The sequence below is a fragment of the Biomphalaria glabrata genome, chromosome 5 (genome assembly GCF_947242115.1).
Source record: "Biomphalaria glabrata chromosome 5, xgBioGlab47.1, whole genome shotgun sequence".
Lineage (NCBI taxonomy): Eukaryota > Metazoa > Mollusca > Gastropoda > Planorbidae > Biomphalaria > Biomphalaria glabrata.
The window spans coordinates 36,101,536-36,123,694 of record NC_074715.1 but is presented as its reverse complement, the minus strand read 5'-3'; the positions used below and the strand labels follow the sequence as shown (position 1 = coordinate 36,123,694).

General features: G+C 37.1%; 1 protein-coding gene across 1 annotated transcript; it reads right to left on the bottom strand.

Annotated features, from left to right (window-relative positions):
- Positions 1-654: 654 nt before the first annotated feature.
- LOC129926418 (uncharacterized) lies at positions 655-9,344 on the bottom strand. Its single transcript, XM_056030228.1, has 4 exons — positions 3,883-9,344; positions 1,849-1,994; positions 1,636-1,725; positions 655-1,322 (listed from the first exon to the last, which is right to left on the bottom strand). The coding sequence occupies exon 1, from the start codon at positions 6,258-6,260 to the stop codon at positions 5,082-5,084; it is 1,179 nt and encodes a 392-aa protein (XP_055886203.1). The 5' UTR covers positions 6,261-9,344; the 3' UTR covers positions 655-1,322; positions 1,636-1,725; positions 1,849-1,994; positions 3,883-5,081.
- Between the last annotated feature and the right edge of the window lie 12,815 nt (positions 9,345-22,159).

The window sequence follows — 22,159 nt, the reverse complement described above, 5'->3', positions numbered from 1 at the left end:
TGAGGTGGAACTATTTCTAATCTGTGTACTGACACGAAGCAAGATGATAAGCATATCTAGGGAGCATGTGATATGAAACTATCTAGATTCTAATTACACATAGACACTGCAATAAATAAGAAATTTACTTACCTAGAAGGAACCTTGCCAACACAATGACGTCATTCTGGTGCGTTTCACAAAATTGTTTTCGTTGCATTTCTTGACATTTAAAATAATACAGAAATCAAGTCAACAAACACTCCACCACCTTACAAGACTACTTTGATAGTCAAGTGCTACATTTGATTTCTGCACTAGAAACTCACCACATCATTTTGATGACATGAGATGCAAGTGAACACAAAAAATGCTTTCAACATTGCCGACAAAATCACATCATCACTAAAAGCTGACTTAGTTCTCGGTCTACAAAATAAATATTACAAATGCAAAATGTAATGAAAAAGACGTTTATACAATCATACATTCCAATCATACATTCCAATAGCAATATTGATCGTTCTATTGATATTGATAAGTCTTTGGCCATCTGGCTGCTAACAATAAATTATTGCGCATTGAAGAAATACGCAGCAAATTAGCATATGTAGTCGGTGAGCTGTTTCTTTGATATATATAGGTAGGTGCCAGAGACATTCGTTATGGTCATATTGTATTGTTTTTAGTAACACAAGGGAAATTGCTGTTCTTATTGTGTATCTAAGTACGTGCAATGCCAATAAAAAATTGTTTGAGCAATATTCGCCACAAAAAACAAAACAAAACAATTTGATATTTTTCGATATACCCCTTTTCTCCTTTATTTTCTAATATCGTGATTCGGGTGCTAGCAGAGCAGCTCTACCATTTGCCAAGAGGAAGAAAATCGTAAAGCTGTCGAAGAAACATAACTGTGAAAATGTATTGTGCTTCAATGCTAACCATAGTAGCTTCCCCTACAATTAGTTAGCTAGGCTAATTACGTGAATATCTGGAAGAGGAATAACTTTGCAAAAATGTTTGAACCTAGATGAACAGAATGTGTTTTAATTAATTTCAAATTGATTTCTCGAAATAGTTCAATGAAACAATATATTTAAATGAACCTAAATTGTGCATCAATAAATAGTCATATCTACATTCTAAGGATTTTGGCCTACATCAGGCGTATGAAAAGTCTAGTCCGAAATGTGAAGCTAGGAACGTGTGGCCAACGAGTTAGTCCAGTCATTCTTTTCTCAGCGACATACACCATCTGCTCATCTTCTAGGAGAATCGTTAGAACCGTTTTTGTGATCAGCTGTCCAGGTTCTGCTGGGTCCAGGGTCATGAAGTCCTGACTGAAATAGAGATATTGTAAAAAAACAAAATGATTGACATATTTAAGAAATTATAATTTGCTACGGGGTCCATTTATTTTTTTTATTCGTTTTTTTAATTTTGCTGTTTGCCACTTTATTTGTCACCTTTTTTAAATTTATTATTTTGAGATTTTGTCTTTTTAATAAGTTTTGTAAAAAGTAATTTCTATAATCATAATCATGTATTACTATAGAAACATAGCTTCAATTTATATACGTGTTGTTCAAGCTTGTCTCTCATGTAGGCCTATAAGTCTATTATTTATTTACCAGCCCACGACCACTGCCTCACCTTTAACTCACGCCTTTGGTATAAGTTCTAATGTTGAAATTTTGTTCATTTTTCTTGTGAGATGACACAATAATATTTGACATCAGGGGCCTGTTTTCAGAGGATGAACAAAAAGTAATTCAATTGTGAGAAGCTTGACCAGATTCATATTTGTAGGAAACATAATTTTGCACAGTATTAAAGAAGACTGCAATTATCCAGGGTGTATATTACTTTTGTAAGGGATGGCTGCCTGGTCGTGCGGTTTGCACGCTGGACTGTCGTTCGAATTTATCAATGGTCCCGGGTTCAAACCCTGCCAGCGCCCATCCCCAATCGTCCTGCGTAGGTTTGGACTAGGAAGTAAACTATCTTCAACTCTGAAACATGTCAAACAAACAAACAAACAAACAATAGTATATTAGTTTTCAAACATTCGTTTCTACATGATCGCAACAATAAACAAAGAAACAAGTAAAGGGGGGGGGTACAAAAAACAAACAAATTAATTAACAGACTAAAAATATTAGAATAAAATTATTATATAGTTTTTAATTATTATTTTAAATAGCACTTTAATTCTTATCTTTTTTTTTTGCCTAGCTTTAGACATTTTGAGATTGTTTGGAGTCATACTTTTGATTCACAACAAATATGAGGATGTTTGTTCAAATTGAAGTTTCTTTATCAAACTGAAGTTTTTCGACTTGACCAAGGAATGAACTAATCCAAGCAAAGACATTGCTATGTAGACTACAGTCTATATAGGACCAAGGAATGAACTAATCCAAGCAAAGACATTGCTATGTAGACTACAGTCTGTATAGGACCAAGGAATGAACTAATCCAAGCAAAGACATTGCTATGTAGACTACAGTCTGTATAGGACCAAGGAATGAACTAATCCAAGCAAAGACATTGCTATGTAGACTACAGTCTGTATAGGACCAAGGAATGAACTAATCCAAGCAAAGACATTGCTATGTAGACTACAGTCTGTATAGGACCAAGGAATGAACTAATCCAAGCAAAGACATTGCTATGTAGACTACAGTCTGTATAGGACCAAGGAATGAACTAATCCAAGCAAAGACATTGCTATGTAGACTACAGTCTGTATAGGACCAAGGAATGAACTAATCCAAGCAAAGACATTGCTATGTAGACTACAGTCTGTATAGGACCAAGGAATGAACTAATCCAAGCAAAGACATTGCTATGTAGACTACAGTCTGTATATGACCAAGGAATGAAATAATCCAAGCAAAGACATTGCTATGTAGACTACAGTCTGTAAAGGACCAAGGAATGAACTAATCCAAGCAAAGACATTGCTATGTAGACTACAGTCTGTATAGGACCAAGGAATGAACTAATCCAAGCAAAGACATTGCTATGTAGACTACAGTCTGTATAGGACCAAGGAATGAACTAATCCAAGCAAAGACATTGCTATGTAGACTACAGTCTGTATAGGACCAAGGAATGAACTAATCCAAGCAAAGACATTGCTATGTAGACTACAGTCTGTATAGGACCAAGGAATGAACTAATCCAAGCAAAGACATTGCTATGTAGACTACAGTCTGTATATGACCAAGGAATGAAATAATCCAAGCAAAGACATTGCTATGTAGACTACAGTCTATATAGGACCAAGGAATGAACTAATCCAAGCAAAGACATTGCTATGTAGACTACAGTCTGTATAGGACCAAGGAATGAACTAATCCAAGCAAAGACATTGCTATGTAGACTACAGTCTGTATAGGACCAAGGAATGAACTAATCCAAGCAAAGACATTGCTATGTAGACTACAGTCTGTATAGGACCAAGGAATGAACTAATCCAAGCAAAGACATTGCTATGTAGACTACAGTCTGTATAGGACCAAGGAATGAACTAATCCAAGCAAAGACATTGCTATGTAGACTACAGTCTGTATAGGACCAAGGAATGAACTAATCCAAGCAAAGACATTGCTATGTAGACTACAGTCTGTATATGACCAAGGAATTAACTAATCCAAGCAAAGACATTGCTATGTAGACTACAGTCTGTATATTGTTGTGGGCTAATCTAATCTGACTTCATGTTGTGCAATTATTACTTTAACATTAGCCACAGAACATTACAAAATAGATATACTTGATAACAACATTCAGTTCTATAAAATGATGCTTTATTAACCACTGGGAAATCCGTCCTCTCTATCTAAAACGTCGCTATAACTAACTACTATTCAATTACTATTCAAAACAGCCTACTTCTAACATAACGCCATGTTGGTCTCTTGTTCGCCTAAGTCTCCTACGTCATTAGTCTGTCTTACTACGTCATTACTTTTACCGTCGCTAAAACTATACACAATATATTTAACTAACAAAACTAACATACTCTCTAAACTAGTACATTACATTTCCTTCCCCCTTTCTAAAAAAAATTGTTTAACAATTTTTTACAAAAAGTACAGTAAAATGTCTTTACAATAGCAAGGAGAATTTTGTTTGAAAAAACAAATACAGTAAATATGGGGATGGACAACACAACAAATAGATTCTCTTGACATCTCAGGTAGGTTCACTGGTATCTCACAAAGTTCGTTCACAGACATCTCACTGCGGTAAGTTCAATGACAATTCACCAAAGTAAGTCCTTTGACATCCAACAAGGTAAGCTCAGTAACACACTATTACTGACCAAATAGTAATGTCACTGTAAAACACAACTTTAAAAAGTCCATATAGTCTCTGACACAATACTGCTGAGTGAGGTATCTGACGTGATACACAGTTCAATACTAAGACTTCTGTTGAATGTGGTACGTGATGTGACACATAGTTCAAAGTGTGACCTTTCTGCACATAGTGTAACAGTCCATGAGTACGAAACATTACGTTGTAGTTACCACAAGTTACGCTGTACACGGTTCAAGCTCTACGTTGTACAAGATAAAAGTTCATCACATCACAATAATGTTGTTTACGATGCCAAGTATGCACTGTCCATCTCCAAGAGCATCAAGAAGCATCATAGCTTCATGACATTTTCCTATTATGGATACAAACAGTAAAAATCCATTAACAACTTATAACAACGTTTAAACAGTGATACTTGAGGCATCCCTAAATTTCCAACCCATCAATAGATTCAAGCTTATTTCTTCCTTCGCTTACCATTTCCTCAGGAATCTAAAATACACACAAAGAAAATATAATACTTCTGCTCATACTTACTTTCCAATAAGCTTTCAATATATATTATCTCCCTTTAAAAACTATAACTCTTCAAATTATTTCCCTTTCTCATCAACACGGCCTTATGAGTGACATGCTATAGCATACAAATAAATATCATAACATATACAACTTATTTACAATCTAAAAGAACTCAACATGTTCATGCACTATACAATTAAACCATTGCTAGTATATATATCTATATATACAAGTAAACCATCAAGAATTTACTTTCTCCAACTATATTCTGCTTCTCTATTTCTTCTTTGGTAAGGTCCATATGACCTACAATTGTCCCTTGTACCCTGGTACTCATCAGAGTTACATCTTCTCTGAGGGTTCCCTCTATGATACTGTCTATCATAGGCATTACTATCAAAATGTCTGTCATACTCATAATGGTCAGATCTTCTATCTGAATAATCCCAACTTCTGCATTGCCTGGCAATATGTCCCTTTCTTTGACATTTAAAACAAATAATGTTTCTTCTCACTTTACCACAAGAATTTCTTTGTCTCATTTTGTATTCATGTCTTCTATTCCAGCTATCTATCTCTCTTTGAGTCAGTTCCTTTAGTCCATGTATATTGCCTAAAAGCAAATCATGAGACAATCCTGGTATTGCTAAACCTTTACAATAACCAGTATAAAATGGTGTTTCTAAGAAGACTTTACATGCTTGATAGCGCTTGATACTGCCATCTATCAACCTTACTTTTTTTTCATAGCCTAAGTAACAATCTGGTTTAACTAAGTTACTCCTAATACCGACTGTACTGCATCCCGAATCTTTGACAAACCTCATAGGTTTCCCATTAATAAAACCAGAGTGTACTCTCACTCTGTTAGTTTCATCTTCAACAAAATTTATTTCTTCTACACCCCAACAATAGTTCATCTCTTCTACTTCTTCACTTTCACTACTTTCTCTACTGTCCCTATCATTGGTGAAATACACTCTACTTTTGTTATTTCTGTTTCTGTTCTCTTTCAACTCAACTTTCCTACTCTGTTTCCTGTAACTATCCCTATTATCTGATCTACTGTAATTCACTTTTTTACAGTGTGCTGCAATATGTCCTCTACCTTGACAATTAAAACAGATGATCTCTCTATAGTCAGTATTATCTCTATTTCTATCATTTCTGCTCTCATGTATATCTTTACTCTTAGTTTCTTTACTATATCCTACAAAATCAATGTGTTTCTTGTCTTTATTTGAAAATGAACTATTAGGATAAGCACTGCTGTAAGTTCTCATAATAACAACTATGTCCTCTAAATTTTTTGGTTTTCTCTCTTTTATAAATGACTGTAACTGAGATTCACATTTGTTTGTAAAGTTATCTATCAAAATAAAGTTTTTAAGTCCTTCATAGCTTTGATCTATTTGCTCAAATGACATCCATTTACTGAAATAATCTTTTTCAAGATTTACTGTTGTTTGAGGATCTATCTGACTACTAGGAAAATTTTCAAAATATTTTCTCCTAAATGTACTGGCATTATGACCATAGGCATTAAGAAGCTCTTTCTTTAATATATCATAACTATTCTGAAGGGTATGATCATGGTTCTGACAAATAGTTAATGCTTGACCTTGAACAAAATCAAGTAAGATTTGAGACTATTCATTTTCTCTTATGTTACAACTGCTCATTTTCATCTCAAAACGCTTTAAATAGTCTGAAATACTGTCTTTATCTTCCTGAAAGGGCTGCAGTTTCTTTTCAGCCAATGATTAGTACTTTGATTATCCCTATTTTCATTCATGCTATTACCATTACTTGTACTATTACTATTGTTTATGTTTTCACTCTGAACAGTAGGTCTATCATTTGTGTTTTGTTTTTTCAATTCAGCATCTAACCTCAATTTCTCTAAATCATACTGTAATTTTCTATCTGCTTCTTCTTTTATTAATTGTGCTTCTCTATCTTTTTCTTTCTCCCTTATCTTGTCTATTCTATCTCTCTCTATTGTTACCATTTGCTGTACATAGCCAGTTAGGTCCTTCCCTTTAAGTTCTAATTGTCTAGCCTCAGCAATAATTTGCTGGCGAAAAGTCTCCATATCATCTCCTGGAGCTGTAGCCATTATGTTACTATTATAATCTTAGACAACAACACTATTTCTATATATGACAACGGTACTTAGTTTAACACTGGTTTCTTACATAGACAATAGTATACTGCTAATTGTCTAGACTCACCTTAGATCTAGATTACTGCTAGATAAGGCTAAATAAATGTAGCCTACTTTATCAATACGTAAGATTATCACACACAAAAAATTAATTGAATAAAGAAATAAATATATACACCAAATACATCTATGAGAGATGAGACTTTCGTCTGATAGAAAGATTAGAGACAAAAGTGATACAATAGTTTTGAAACGGTACGAGACTTAAAAAAAAATGATTCACGTTTACATACAAGACAAGTTGACAACTATACGTATACGTGGGCTCCTTGCTAGTAAATACCCAATTTTAAGAACACTCCCGGTTCACCCTGATTTAACCTGGTAGCAATAAACCAGCAAGTGGCCACTGAGTCCTATAGAATCTATTTTAAACACACTAATAGAAGGAAAAATAAACTTATCTTTTATATTGAAATCCCTTTCGGCCAACAAGTATCACACAAGGGTCAGTGGTCAGTTCAGGCTCCTCCGTCCTGGCAATCTGGAAGGCTTCGGTTCGCAGCTCAAGTGTAGATCAACTCCTGGCAAAGTGTTGCAATCACCAAACACACAGGTGTAATGTTCACAGAAGGTGACGATATCGATTCAGTCAAACTTCCGGTTCCACAGTTCCTCAAGGCAGGCAGTAACGGCTCAGGTTCCTCTTCGACGAATAAGTTCTAAAGTGGTAAGAGTGCAGTCAATCTGGCAGTAACAGTTCAATGTCCTCTACGACGAATCCATTCTACGGCGTCTGTTTCAATGATGACGACGATAATAATAATTCACAACTACTTCGACGATAATGTGTCTGGTGCAGCGCAGTCCCCGGTGAAAACAAGCTCACAGATGTGGTGAGGTATACGACGAAAATGTAGTCTGCGACGACTCAAAACAATCTTGACGGCGACAAAGATGAAGTTCCAAATAACAGCTCAATGTTTCACTTCCACTATCTTCAGGTCAGGAACAACAGTATGCAAACGTCAATACTGAGACAAGCTAGTGGTGCTGTCTCACTCAAGACTCAAGAGAGATACAACTCTCTCTCCAATGAACAAAATACGCAACCTCACAGGTTGAACAGACGAGCACACAGTGTGGTAGTAGGGTATACCATCATTCGTGTGTAGATCTAGTGGATCTAGACTAGTACTTTAGAAGAATGACGTCTTCTATACATCACTGTCTAACTGACAAAGTGATTCTAACGGTCAACTTCGATGACCTTGCAAAGTTAATAACGAGCGCCGCTCAAAATACTGTCTTCACGACGAATGACTTACTTGACAGCAAAGTAAAACTGTCGGCTTCTCAATGTTCCACGAACACTTCAGGCAATGTTCTGGCGTTCTTCGATCCCTTCACTGGGTCGTCACAATAATGGCGTGGCGTTCGTTCTGGCGTCGGGGTCGCCAAAATAATGTTATGGGCTAATCTAATCTGACTTCATGTTGTGCAATTATTACTTTAACATTAGCCACAGAACATTACAAAATAGATATACTTGATAACAACATTCAGTTCTATAAAATGATGCTTTATTAACCACTGGGAAATCCGTCCTCTCTATCTAAAACGTCGCTATAACTAACTACTATTCAACTACTATTCAAAACAGCCTACTTCTAACATAACGCCATGTTGGTCTCTTGTTCGCCTAAGTCTCCTACGTCATTAGTCTGTCTTACTACGTCATTACTTTTACCGTCGCTAAAACTATACACAATATATTTAACTAACAAAACTAACATACTCTCTAAACTAGTACATTACAATATGACCAATGAATGATTCAATCGCAGTTTCCACGAGTTGAATAGAGGTGCTGTAAAATTGATCTAGGTTATTCCTTCTTCAAAACATCACATATATTTTGATCCATCGACTAAGCTACAAAGAAATCCGGCCAGCGGTGTAAATATATAGGGCTATCAAAAAAGCGGTAATTACCTTAACGAATATACTACTTATATGTTTGTTGTTTTTTTTTTCGTAACTTAACTTGAATAGAAAAACAAAACTTCGAAAGGTTGTTCAAGCCATCAACACAATAATTTGTCAACACAAAACGCTTCTCTCTAAAACAACACTGGGACTTCTAGCTCTACTAAATAAATGTTTCATTTTTAGAATATAGAATCTATAGCCTACCTCTTATTATTTTTTTCACTGTTAACTAAAATTTTTCATGCATTAAAAAAAAAACCACGTAGATCTAGCTACTGCTTTGGAAAAGACTACTTGAATACCTTAACAAACATGAAAGAAATGAGTTATATTTTTTAGCATTTCTAGGGGGGATAATAAAGCAGTGTTTAAGTTAAACGAAACCAGATCTACGAATCCCAAATGGCCGATACATAACAAACCTTCCATGAGTCCATCAACACACGCCGTAGATGAAACAAACTAAGCCGTAGAGGAGGAGTTTGAGTCAAAAGTAGGAAAAGAGGACAAAGGGGGGTCTATCTGCCTCCTATTGTCTTGGGCAATGTTAGATCACTAAAAACAAAATGGATGAACTTGATTGTTGCTGCAGACATTTCTACCAATTCCGTGAAAGCTCCCTAATCTGTCTCACTGAAGCATGGCTAAATGAAATTATTCCCGACACATCAGTAGACTTGGATGCGTTTCTTTTGTACAGATCAGACAGAACAACAGATAGTGGCAAAACAAAAGGAGGAGGACTGGCCATTTATCTAAATAAACAGTACTGCTGTGTCAACAATATTACATTTAAAACTAAAGTGTGTACGACCGATATTGAACTACTATGTATCAATCTCATGCCATACTACCTGCCGAGAGAGTTTACACAAATCTACGTCATACTTGTGTATATACCACCCACAGCCAACACAGAGAAAGCAACAGAACATATATTAGGCATTGCATATAGCCGTAATAGAAATTCCTGATGCTGTCCGACTAGTTATGGGAGATGCGTCTAGCTTTCAAGATAAAGAAAGTGGCAACCTTTTTAACGATAAGCGCAGACCCGAAAAGAAAACGCTAGATGAAGAAACTAGAGGAGTGACCTATAGGCAGAGTGAAACTATTGCTTTCGATGTCCGTGATATGGGTGCTTCAATGGGCATGATCAAATCAGACAACGTTGGGTCTGCGTCCAATACTCCTGTTTGGCTACCAGTACTAACTGCAGACAGAAATTTAATAAGGACTGTACGGGCGGCACCTCGAATGAACAATACAAATACCAGAAAAACCATCAACAGGTCTGTACTTGACAAACGTGTGTACGTCTGCCTTCACAAAGCAGAGTAAAAGATGAATCAATTTCAGCGGAAACTGGACACTGATAATGTGGTTAATGGACATGTGTAGAAAGGCCTACCTTCTGGAGATAGCAGGAAATGACTGTGTGTTTTATGGCCTGGCCTCCAGTGGGACTATAACTTTTTTGCCAGAACTTCATCTTCACTGACAATTCTTCAGCCCTGTCGAAAATCTGGTCATGTTCGGGACGAACATAACTAAGGAGGGGGCAGTGTTATGACTCTACATTGCGCCCTGTCATTTGGCGCGACATTGTGTACCAGAGGACATGATAGAGAACAGAGGAAGGAAGATGGCCGATGATTAGCGATGTAAACAAGAAGGCCTGAGCTGTGATTCTAAGTTTGGCTCTAGTTGTAGTTTATAATTGATTATTAAACGTTCTGTTTTATATCACTTTCGTTGAGGTTAATTGCTAAGTTATAGCAATATAGATTTATACATAGTTCTTTGTTTTTTTAGATTTTCTGATCTAGCAGTAGGACTAGCGAAAAATAGTTTAGATAATAGAGAAGATAAAACCACTATAGACTGCAGTAGGGTTAGAAAGAACGAATATAGTCTTTAAAAGACCGCATACAGGATTGATTAATACAGCAATTGGAACCCACGATGACCTGTTAACTATTGTAAAAAAAAACAAAAAAACAACGCAAGCTTAAACTCTATATCCATATCACAAGATGCTCAGGTCTCGCAAAGATCTTCCTTCAGAGAACAGTGCCAGGAAGAAGAGGTACTCAGGTCTCGCAAAGATCTTCCTTCAGAGAACAGTGCCAGGAAGAAGACTGAAAGCGGTGGGAAGACAACATCAAAGAATGGACAACCCTGTCGTTGAAAGAGATTATATCCAAAGCAAAAGACGGAGAGAAATGGAGTAACGGTCGACAGATCTTGTTCAAAAGACTAAGGAATAAGTAAAGGTGAATGTAGATACCCTAACATACTAGATAACAATAGAAAGAACTGATCAAATCTAGATATCCTAACATACTAGATAACAATAGAAAGAACTGATCAAATCTAGATACCCTAACATACTAGATAACGATAGAAAGAACTGATCAAATCTAGATATCCTAACATACTAGATAACAATAGAAAGAACTGATCAAATCTAGATATCCTAACATACTAGATAACAATAGAAAGAACTGATCAAATCTAGATATCCTAACATACTAGATAACAATAGAAAGAACTGATCAAATCTAGATATCCTAACATACTAGATAACAATAGAAAGAACTGATCAAATCTAGATACCCTAACATACTAGATAACGATAGAAAGAACTGATCAAATCTAGATATCCTAACATACTAGATAACAATAGAAAGAACTGATCAAATCTAGATATCCTAACATACTAGATAACAATAGAAAGAACTGATCAAATCTAGATATCCTAACATACTAGATAACAATAGAAAGAACTGATCAAATCTAGATACCCTAACATACTAGATAACGATAGAAAGAACTGATCAAATCTAGATATCCTAACATACTAGATAACAATAGAAAGAACTGATCAAATCTAGATACCCTAACATACTAGATAACGATAGAAAGAACTGATCAAATCTAGATACCCTAACATACTAGATAACGATAGAAAGAACTGATCAAATCTAGATATCCTAACATACTAGATAACAATAGAAAGAACTGATCAAATCTAGATATCCTAACATACTAGATAACAATAGAAAGAACTGATCAAATCTAGATACCCTAACATACTAGATAACAATAGAAAGAACTGATCAAATCTAGATACCCTAACATACTAGATAACGATAGAAAGAACTGATCAAATCTAGATATCCTAACATACTAGATAACGATAGAAAGAACTGATCAAATCTAGATACCCTAACATACTCAGTATATAGATCAACACATTCAAAACACTAATGTGACTATATAAGCATGCTAAACATCTAAAGGAAGTTTCATTACAAACAAAAATAGCTTCATAACACACTCAGACAGACAAATGAAAAATACGATTACTCGGATAGACTTATAATTAAATGGCTAAAGTATAATTTTTATATAATTATCTAAAATGTTTAGGAATTTAAAATGAAGCACTGGTGCAATGCTGGGTTAGGCCTACAACACTATTTAGGCCTACAACACTATTTAGGCCTACAACACTATTTAGGCCTACAACACTATTTAGGCCTACAACACTATTTAGGCCTAATTTGTCTCTTGTTTTGTTTGTCAAATGTTTTCTATGTCTCGGATGTTCCTTCAGAGTTGAAGATAATTTACTTCCTAGTCCAAACCTCTCGCGGGACGCCGGGGGATGGTAGGGGGCAGGGTTTGAACCCGGGACCATTGATAAATCTAAACGAGTATTGGGAAGCACGAAGAGAATTATAAAGTTAATGTTTCACGTGAAAGTAGAGAACCCAGTTGAATGATCGGATATTTTGGGTCACATGATTAGAGCTGACCACATGGGCAGTTAAGTAGACCCCAGTGATATGGTGGAAGACAGACGTGTCTTGTATTTAAAATGAAAGTATTCTTAACTATGTATTTGTTGAATTCACTTGGATTATAATAGTACTTTATATGAAATGTTCTACGCTATTTCTTGATGGCTGGAGTTGCCAATAGGCTACATATATTATGGAATATTATTTTTGTTTAATTTAAAAAACCATGTCTGCTAAGCTCGAGTCTGTTGATAAATCTACATGTTGAAGTCTTATAAGATAAGATAAAATAGTAGATCCAGAGGTGCACATACGCAACAACAAAATTAGTGTGTGTCCGAAGGTATTTAATTAATAAGACAAGAACATCGTAATAATACCAAAAGAGGTATCTACATCACAAGAACAACGCCCAGTCAGGTATATAAAGGCCTGACAGGGTCTTAAACTCAAAACCTTCTAGATGGGATTTAAACATAAAGCCATTTGGGAGGGGGGGGGGTTAAACACAAAACCCCTCTTGGCTACGCTCATAGAATCTGGTGACTCACGCTGTCATTAGGTGTGAGACTGCGCACCATGAGACACAGGACAGAGACATGAAATAAGAGAGGAAGTCAAAGATGTAAACAAGTGTTGTTATTACTAAGAAGTGTTGTTATTACTCTAATTCATGTTTGTGATCCGACTATTATTCTATTATTAAACTGCTGTTTTGATCTATCCCTTTCGTTGAGGTTCTTTGGGCTCGCTGTAGGCAGAGTTACAGCAATATTATGTCTTATATTAAAGAGGATATTTTTTCGCAAATTTCGGAGTGGGGTTTAAAATCAAAACCCTCCTTAGCTTTGCTCAAGGAATTTAGGAATTGTCGTTTACATTATTATTGTTATAACCCTATTGGTGGCGCGATAGGGTTAACTGTAGGCTCAGATGACACACACGTGAACTAAAAACACCTAACCCAAAAAGTAAGCAGACAGCTGCAGAGTGAATACATAAACAATGTAATATCTAAAGATAACAACAAAAACCTATGGTCATACATTAGATCTAAGAAAATGGAAACAACAGGCATAGCACCATTTTAAAAATGAACATAACATAATACATAATGATAATGAAACTAAAGCAAACATCCTAAACAAATACTTTGCATCAAAATACTCTTTCAGGCATCGCTTAACCAGGGCAGAGTACCAAAGGACTGGAAAGAAGCTAATGTCACCCCCCTATTTAAAAAAGGAGAAAAAATCTGACTCAGGAAACTACAGACCAGTATTACTTACCAGCATCACATGAAAAATCCAAGAAAACATAATATGTAGCAACATCATAAACCACTTAGACAAACATAATGTCCTCACACCATACCAACAAGGCTTTGATGATTTTTCAAAAGGTTTAAATAATAGTGATAAATAATAGTGAACAAATAGATGCTATCTTACTAGATTTTTCTAAGGCTTTTGACAAAGTTCACCATCATAGTTTCCTTACAAAATTACAAAATTTCCTTACAAAATTAAAATATTTCGGCATTAATGGTCCACTGCATCAGTGGATTAAGGACTTTCTGATAGGGAGAGAACAAACTGTAATAATAAATGGCTCTAAATCAACACCGATAACAGTAAACTCAGGTGTACCTCAAGAAACAGTCTTAGGTCCACTACTATTCTTAGTTTACATAAATAATTTACCAAATTGCATTACTTCAGGAACAAAAGTCAGATTAATTGCAGACGATTGCATAATATTGTTACAAATGAACAGTGATAGGTAGAGGTCAACGTATGACCCCGGCGAGATGACACAGCAGCTAGTGTTCCCTGGAATCTACATGTACAAACAAAGACAGGATGTGACGTGTCCACACGTGTTGTTCCAGGGGACGAACAGATCTAAGTAGGGGGACAGTTACTAATGAACAGTGACAGATAAAGGTCACTACGTGTGACCCCGACTTGATGACACTGCAGCGAGTGTTTTCTGGAATCTACGTGTATAAATAAAGACAGGATGTGACGTTTCCTGACATGTTATTCCAGAGAATACTAGGAGTGTTTGTGCAACTTTGGAGAAGCGATTAGGGACTCTATATAAGCCAGAAAGTTAATGTGAAAGTCAGTCGTATGGAGTCGTGAGTGAGCCGTTACAGTCGATACAGACTATGTAAGACGTGTGCGGCTCTGTGGAAGAGAAATGTGTACGACTCGATGCAAGTTAACTAGGGTAGAGTTAACTGGAGTGGACTACTGTCGTTAAAGTCTATACAGTGAACTACAGTGGACTTGAGCCGTTACAGTCGATACAGTCGATGTAAGACGTGTGCGGCTCTGATTTGGTAGACTTGAGTACGACTTGGTTCAGCTTTGGGAGACCTGGAGCGACACTGGGAAGTGTGTCGTTGGTCTGTTCTGTGGAATACGGCTCGAGGAAAGTTGAGAAGAGAGGAATTGCAACGAAGTGAAGAGATGCATTGCAACAAAGTATAGCTAACTATAAACTGACAGATATTGTACAGTCTTCTACGCTACATGTTACAGTAATAAATTGTTAGAGTTAATAGTCATTAAAGTTATATGAAACTGAAAGTTTGGTCGTCAAGTTCTTTGCTGTGTTTTTATTTGTGTGCCAACTAATACATCTAGCCAGAAGATTCAGAAATACGTAACAATTGGTGTCAGAAGTGGGATATTTCTGGCTAGAATGTGTTCCATCAAACTTCTTATTGAACTTGACATGAAAGAACTTAGACAAGAGCTTCGAGAAAGAGGTCTACAGCTTAATGGAAATAAGGAAACGCTAATAGCACGTCTCAGACAAGCCCTGTTGGAGGAAGATGAGAATCCGAACACTTGCCAATTTGAAATCAAACCTAATACGATGGAGCTCCTGAGAACTTTGCAATACAAAATGAACTCGGTGAAAGAAAGCATTAAGAAGATAGAATCAGAAATCAACACTAGATTTTCTTCATTTAACCAGTTGATTAAAGTCATGAATGAGAATGAACAAATAGCTACCACGCCCAACAAGACAGAAGAACAAACAGATACGATAAAAGATCAAACTAGAATCATGATTAATGAGCTACTGAACACCCAACAGTATCAGATTGAGTCGACAGATGAAAGAGCTACACCATTGATAAACAGCGAACAATTGTCCAACCAAGAATGTGGCGATACAGACAATTACGATAAAGATGCTGGTGATGGCTGTGCTGTCTGTGACTGTGATAGTAAACCAAACGAATGTGGCTCACAAGAAATGAAAAGAGACGGTAGCTGTTACTATTTCAACGAAAAGCAGAATGAGACCGCTGAAGAAACAATAGAAGAGACCTATAGTTTGACCGAAGCTTTAGCTATAGATAAACATGATATGAGTACCTCAACCAGCCAAACAGATCAAGACAACGTTGGGTCTGCGTCCAAGCCTGTTGCTGTGGGCCTTAAAGACTTCTGTCTTCTATCTGCCAGTGTCTACGAGAGGAACTCGAAGCTTGATTATTGCACCCATGCGTTTGACAAGAACTGTATGTACGTAGCTATGCAAGAAGACTGTGAATGCCAAGAAATACACCAACAAGCTCTAGACTTAACAGAAGCTTGTACAGCTATCAAGGTAGGCGTGAGAAGCCCTGGTGATAGTCAAGGAATTACAATAGAAACTGATGCTGAAGTTGATGGACCTTTGCACGTTGAATGTTATCAACCTGCCCCACAGTCGAGTCCTCCAGACTCGGATGAAGGTGATGACGTGTTTGACAACTTGCCTTCAAGTGGACTTGCAGCTCATTCGCAAAGCACCCATCGAAGAATAATGCTGAAACAACTTGTTAGATCAACAGTCTTGATGACTACAGCCATGAAATGCAATACCTTCCTATGTGCTATGTGGCTGCCATCAGCATTGATTGACAAGAAAGTAAGACAACGACATCAACGCAACCAAAGAAATATCAAATGGAGGAAGCGGAGAAAGCGACACATGCAGAGTGCAATGTGGATGGCCCCAACAAGATCAAGATACAAACCCACCCCTTCTCCCACTGATAGACCCCCACCTGCATTTATGAAACTCCATAGCCCATGTTGTTAGAAAACAAGCCCACCACTTCTCCCACTGATAGACCCCCACCTGCACTAACGAAACTCCATAGCCCATGTTGTTAGAAAGATTCTGTCCGGAACCATCAGACCAAAGAAGAAAGCCTTACGAATCAGTTGAAAGTATGAAGCCACTAAAGAATAATCTAAGAACATTCCTCATTAGAATAGGTTTGATGAAGTATAACAGAGGTTTTAGAAGAACGATAATCAAGTCAGAAGCAAGAAGGACAGAACTAGTTTAAGATGCTTGAAAATGTAAAACTCAGCCAGTGAAGCACGAACTCGTTAGAATGCTGATGAATTTTCTCGACAAGAGTGCCCAATGTCGTCATCTGAAGATCGATGTTTCCATACCAAGATTGATGAAAACATTTGTGAGGACCTGCTGAAAAATGAGGATTTGGCTCCCATTCTTCTATGGAAAGAAGATGGACAACGGCCAGATTGAAAGAACATCTCTGAGAAGGGGGCAACCTCCAAAGCTTCCTACTTGATCGTCGATCGATTTCATCAGTATCGTGATGAAGTAGAATCTGTTCGGGACGAACAGATCTAAGAAGGGGGCAGTGTTACAAATGAACAGTGATAGGTAGAGGTCAACGTATGACCCCGGCGAGATGACACAGCAGCTAGTGTTCCCTGGAATCTACATGTACAAACAAAGACAGGATGTGACGTGTCCACACGTGTTGTTCCAGGGGACGAACAGATCTAAGTAGGGGGACAGTTACTAATGAACAGTGACAGATAAAGGTCACTACGTGTGACCCCGACTTGATGACACTGCAGCGAGTGTTTTCTGGAATCTACGTGTATAAATAAAGACAGGATGTGACGTTTCCTGACATGTTATTCCAGAGAATACTAGGAGTGTTTGTGCAACTTTGGAGAAGCGATTAGGGACTCTATATAAGCCAGAAAGTTAATGTGAAAGTCAGTCGTATGGAGTCGTGAGTGAGCCGTTACAGTCGATACAGACTATGTAAGACGTGTGCGGCTCTGTGGAAGAGAAATGTGTACGACTCGATGCAAGTTAACTAGGGTAGAGTTAACTGGAGTGGACTACTGTCGTTAAAGTCTATACAGTGAACTACAGTGGACTTGAGCCGTTACAGTCGATACAGTCGATGTAAGACGTGTGCGGCTCTGATTTGGTAGACTTGAGTACGACTTGGTTCAGCTTTGGGAGACCTGGAGCGACACTGGGAAGTGTGTCGTTGGTCTGTTCTGTGGAATACGGCTCGAGGAAAGTTGAGAAGAGAGGAATTGCAACGAAGTGAAGAGATGCATTGCAACAAAGTATAGCTAACTATAAACTGACAGATATTGTACAGTCTTCTACGCTACATGTTACAGTAATAAATTGTTAGAGTTAATAGTCATTAAAGTTATATGAAACTGAAAGTTTGGTCGTCAAGTTCTTTGCTGTGTTTTTATTTGTGTGCCAACTAATACATCTAGCCAGAAGATTCAGAAATACGTAACAATATATAGAACAATAAAAACAACACAAGACACAGATATTTTACAAAGAGAATTAGATGAATTACAGAAATGGGAATCAAATTGGAGCATGTCTTTCCACCCAGAAAAATGTCAGTTGTTAAGAGTAACAAAAAAACTAAAACAAATTAATTCCACTTATCTTATTCATGGCAAACCAGTATCACAGACTAAAAACGCAAAATACCTAGGTGTTATAATAAATGAAAAACTATCATGGAATCCACATATTGATGAAACTACAAAAAAATCAAACAAAGCATTAGGATTTATTAAAAGAAATTTCTATAAATCAAATAAGAACATAAAACTAAAATGTTACTTAACCTTGGTTAGGCCAATAATAGAATATGCATCCTCCGTTTGGGACCCCTCAACTCAAGAAAACATTAAGAAACTGGAACAGACACAAAATAAAGCAGTGAGATTCATAACAAACGAATATTCACATTTGACTAGAGTAACACCTTTAGTAAAATCACTAAATTTAGAAAGCCTTCAGGACAGAAGGCTCAAAAGTAAAGTAGCAATCATACATAAAACACTGAACCATAATCTTCAAATACAAAAACAAAATTTAATAAAATACTCTGAAAGACACAAAGATAAAGGCACATTCCTCGTCCCATATGCTAGGACAAATTTGTACAAATACTCCTTCTTCCCTAGTGCTATTAGAGCATGGAATGGGTTGCCTGAGCTAGCCAGGAAAACCAGTGACTTGGCAGAATTTAAGTCATTGGTTAATATGCATGACTAAATGCATGACGCGTAGGACGTTATCATCTTCTTTTTTGAAGTAACGTCTGTATTATATAAGATAAGATAAGACTAAAAACGCAAAATACCTAGGTGTTATAATAAATGAAAAACTGTCATGGAATCCATATATTGATGAAACTATCAAAAAATCAAACAAAGCATTAGGGTTTATTAAAAGTAATTTCTATAAATCAAATAAGAACATAAAACTTTGGGACCCCTCAACTCAAGAAAACATTAGGAAACTGGAACAGACACAAAATAGAGCAGTGAGATTCATAACAAACGAATATTCACATTTTACTAGAGTAACACCTTTAGTGGAATCACTAAATTTGGAAAGTCTTCAGCACAGAAGACTCAAAGTAAAGTAGCAATTATACATAAAACACTGAACCATAATCTTCAAATACAAAATTTAATAAAATACTTAGGAAGACACAAAGATAAAGGCACATTCCACATGCTAGGACAAATTTGTACAAATACTCCTTCTTCCCTAGTGCTATTAGGGCATGGAATGGGTTGCCTGAGCTAGCCAGGAAAACCAGTGACTTGGCAGAATTTAAGTCATTGGTTAATATGCATGACTAAATGCATGACGCGTAGGACGTAATCATCTTCTTTTTTGAAGTAACGTCTGTATTATATAAGATAAGACAAAGTTGTTAGATGGAAGTCGAATAAATTTCAGTTGTAGAATTAATTTGTTTGAATCTATTTGATAACGGGCTCAGAAGAAAATATTCAATTGAAACAGTTTCATTTGTAAGATAAGATAAGGCAAATCCCTCAGGTCAGCAGGGCCATGGACAAGGGACAGTACTGCGATTACATGCAAATATGACCATTGTTATGGTCATGTGATCGAAAGCCTGCGTGTACTAGAGACACAGTGTGTAAAAAAGCGGCAGTTCAAGACAGGACAGCGAGTAGACCGGAACTGTTAGTCTGCCATGAAGTCGGTCCTGGTGGAATCCTGAAGTGAATGTACGAGTCAAGGAAGATATAGAGACAATAGAGTTTATTAGTTTAGTTATATAATACAGACGTTACTTCAAAAAAGAGAGTTGAAATCAGACGCACGTAGGAAGCAGTCTTTGACATACTCACCATCTGAATATGATTTGCCTTTTTGTGCAATTTCTATTGGAACCGCAAATTTTGCCAGACTAGCATTACTTGTTGATGGCGTCTAGCTTTGAGAAGATCATTCGCTTCTAACTCATTTACTTGAAAGAATAAACTATACGTCACAGACAAAGCACGTGGTGAAGATGCATTTCGTCTTGCGTCGAATTAAAACCTACATAGAAACACTCGACGACGGCGTCATTCGAGAGCTTCCGACGAACTGACGACGCGTGTGATGGGGGGAGGGGGGGGGTAAGACTGCTTAATCCTCTTTAAACAATTCAGAACTATTTTAAAGAATGTTTCGATAAAAAAAAATATTTGCGTATGGAACTAAAGAGCCGCAGCTTCACATCCAAAGAGCCGCATGTGGCTCGCGATCCGCAGGTTGCGGACCGGTGATGTACAGTATGTCATTTTTAGTGTTGATGTATTGCCAATTATGCCATATTGGCTGTTTTAATTGACCATTATTAAAGCACCAGATTATTGTGGAGCTCTTGTTGACAGGTTCTTGATGTGTTAGATGTGCTGTGTTGCGTTAAGCAGTGTTTACAGAAGGCCTGATTAGGAGAGATCGTAACATTATTAATTTTTTTTTTTATAGAAATGGGAGATTTAACTGCAACCATGGTAGTAGATATTGTTTTAACCCTGCCTTGCACCAGTGCTTGTGGTGCGTACGACCGCACAATTGAACCAGAATAGGAAGACACTGGGAGAGAGGAAAGAACACTGTATCAAGTGATTGTGAAGAGTCGGAATTGTTGGAAACTAAGGAGCCGTCTCTTGTTCTTCCTGAAGACTGTAGTGGGGACCTGGAGCGAAGCGGGGAAAGCTGTCTTTGGTCCGTATTTAGGTTGCTGGTGAAAGGACAGGTATAATGTTATGACTCTACATTGCGCACTGTCATTTGGCGCGACATTGTGTACCAGAGGATACGATGGAGAACAGAGGAAGGAAGATGGCCGATGATTAGAGATGTAAACAAGAAGGCCTGAGATGTTACTCTGGGTTTAGCTCTAGATCCTGTTTATAATTGATTATTAAACGTTCTGTTTTATATAACTTTCGTTGAGGTTAATTGCTAAGTTATAGCAATTGGTGTCAGAAGTGGGATCCTCAACGAAAGTGGAGAAGAAGGTCTAGATCTAGGTATAAGACATTGAACGATTCCATTTTCGGGTAGATCAACATAAGTTTTGGTTTTAGTTGATCAACGTTTTGATACGGGATGGCGTCTAAGAAAACACTTAGTCAACTGTCATTACAGGAACTTAGACAGGAACTGAGAGGGAGGGAGCTGAACGTAAGCGGCAACAAGAAGGCACTCATAGAACGTATTAGGCAAAGCATCATCGATGAAGAGCAGGATACGGACACCTATTTGTTTGAAAAAGAACCGGATATGAGGGATCATTTTCAATCGATGCAAGAACAAATGAAGGAAGACCTGAAATCAGTGAAGGATGAACTTAAAGACGAATTAGGTAATAAACTGAGCTCAATAGCATCCTTTGTGACCGAATTGAAAAATGACATAGACAGTTTCAAACAACAATTAAGAAATGAGGTCGCTGAATTAAGGTCCCAAATGGTGGGAGATGTTGATTCTAAAATTCAACAATTACGAAATGAAATGAAGGCGGAGCTGCAAAAGAAACAAGATGCGGGTGCCACTGTGACTGAAATGACGGGGAAGATTAAACCACCGGTGTTTGACGGCTCTGTGTCTTGGTCGGTGTATCGATTACAATTCGAGGCGGCGTCGCAAATCAACAGATGGGATACCCAGGCAGAGAAAGCAACTGGTCTTATGTTGGCACTCAGAGGAAAGG

Excerpts from the sequence above, each read along its gene's own strand:
- LOC129926418 (XM_056030228.1), bottom strand. The coding sequence starts at position 6,260 with ATGTCATTTGAGCAAATAGATCAAAGCTATGAAGGACTTAAAAACTTT.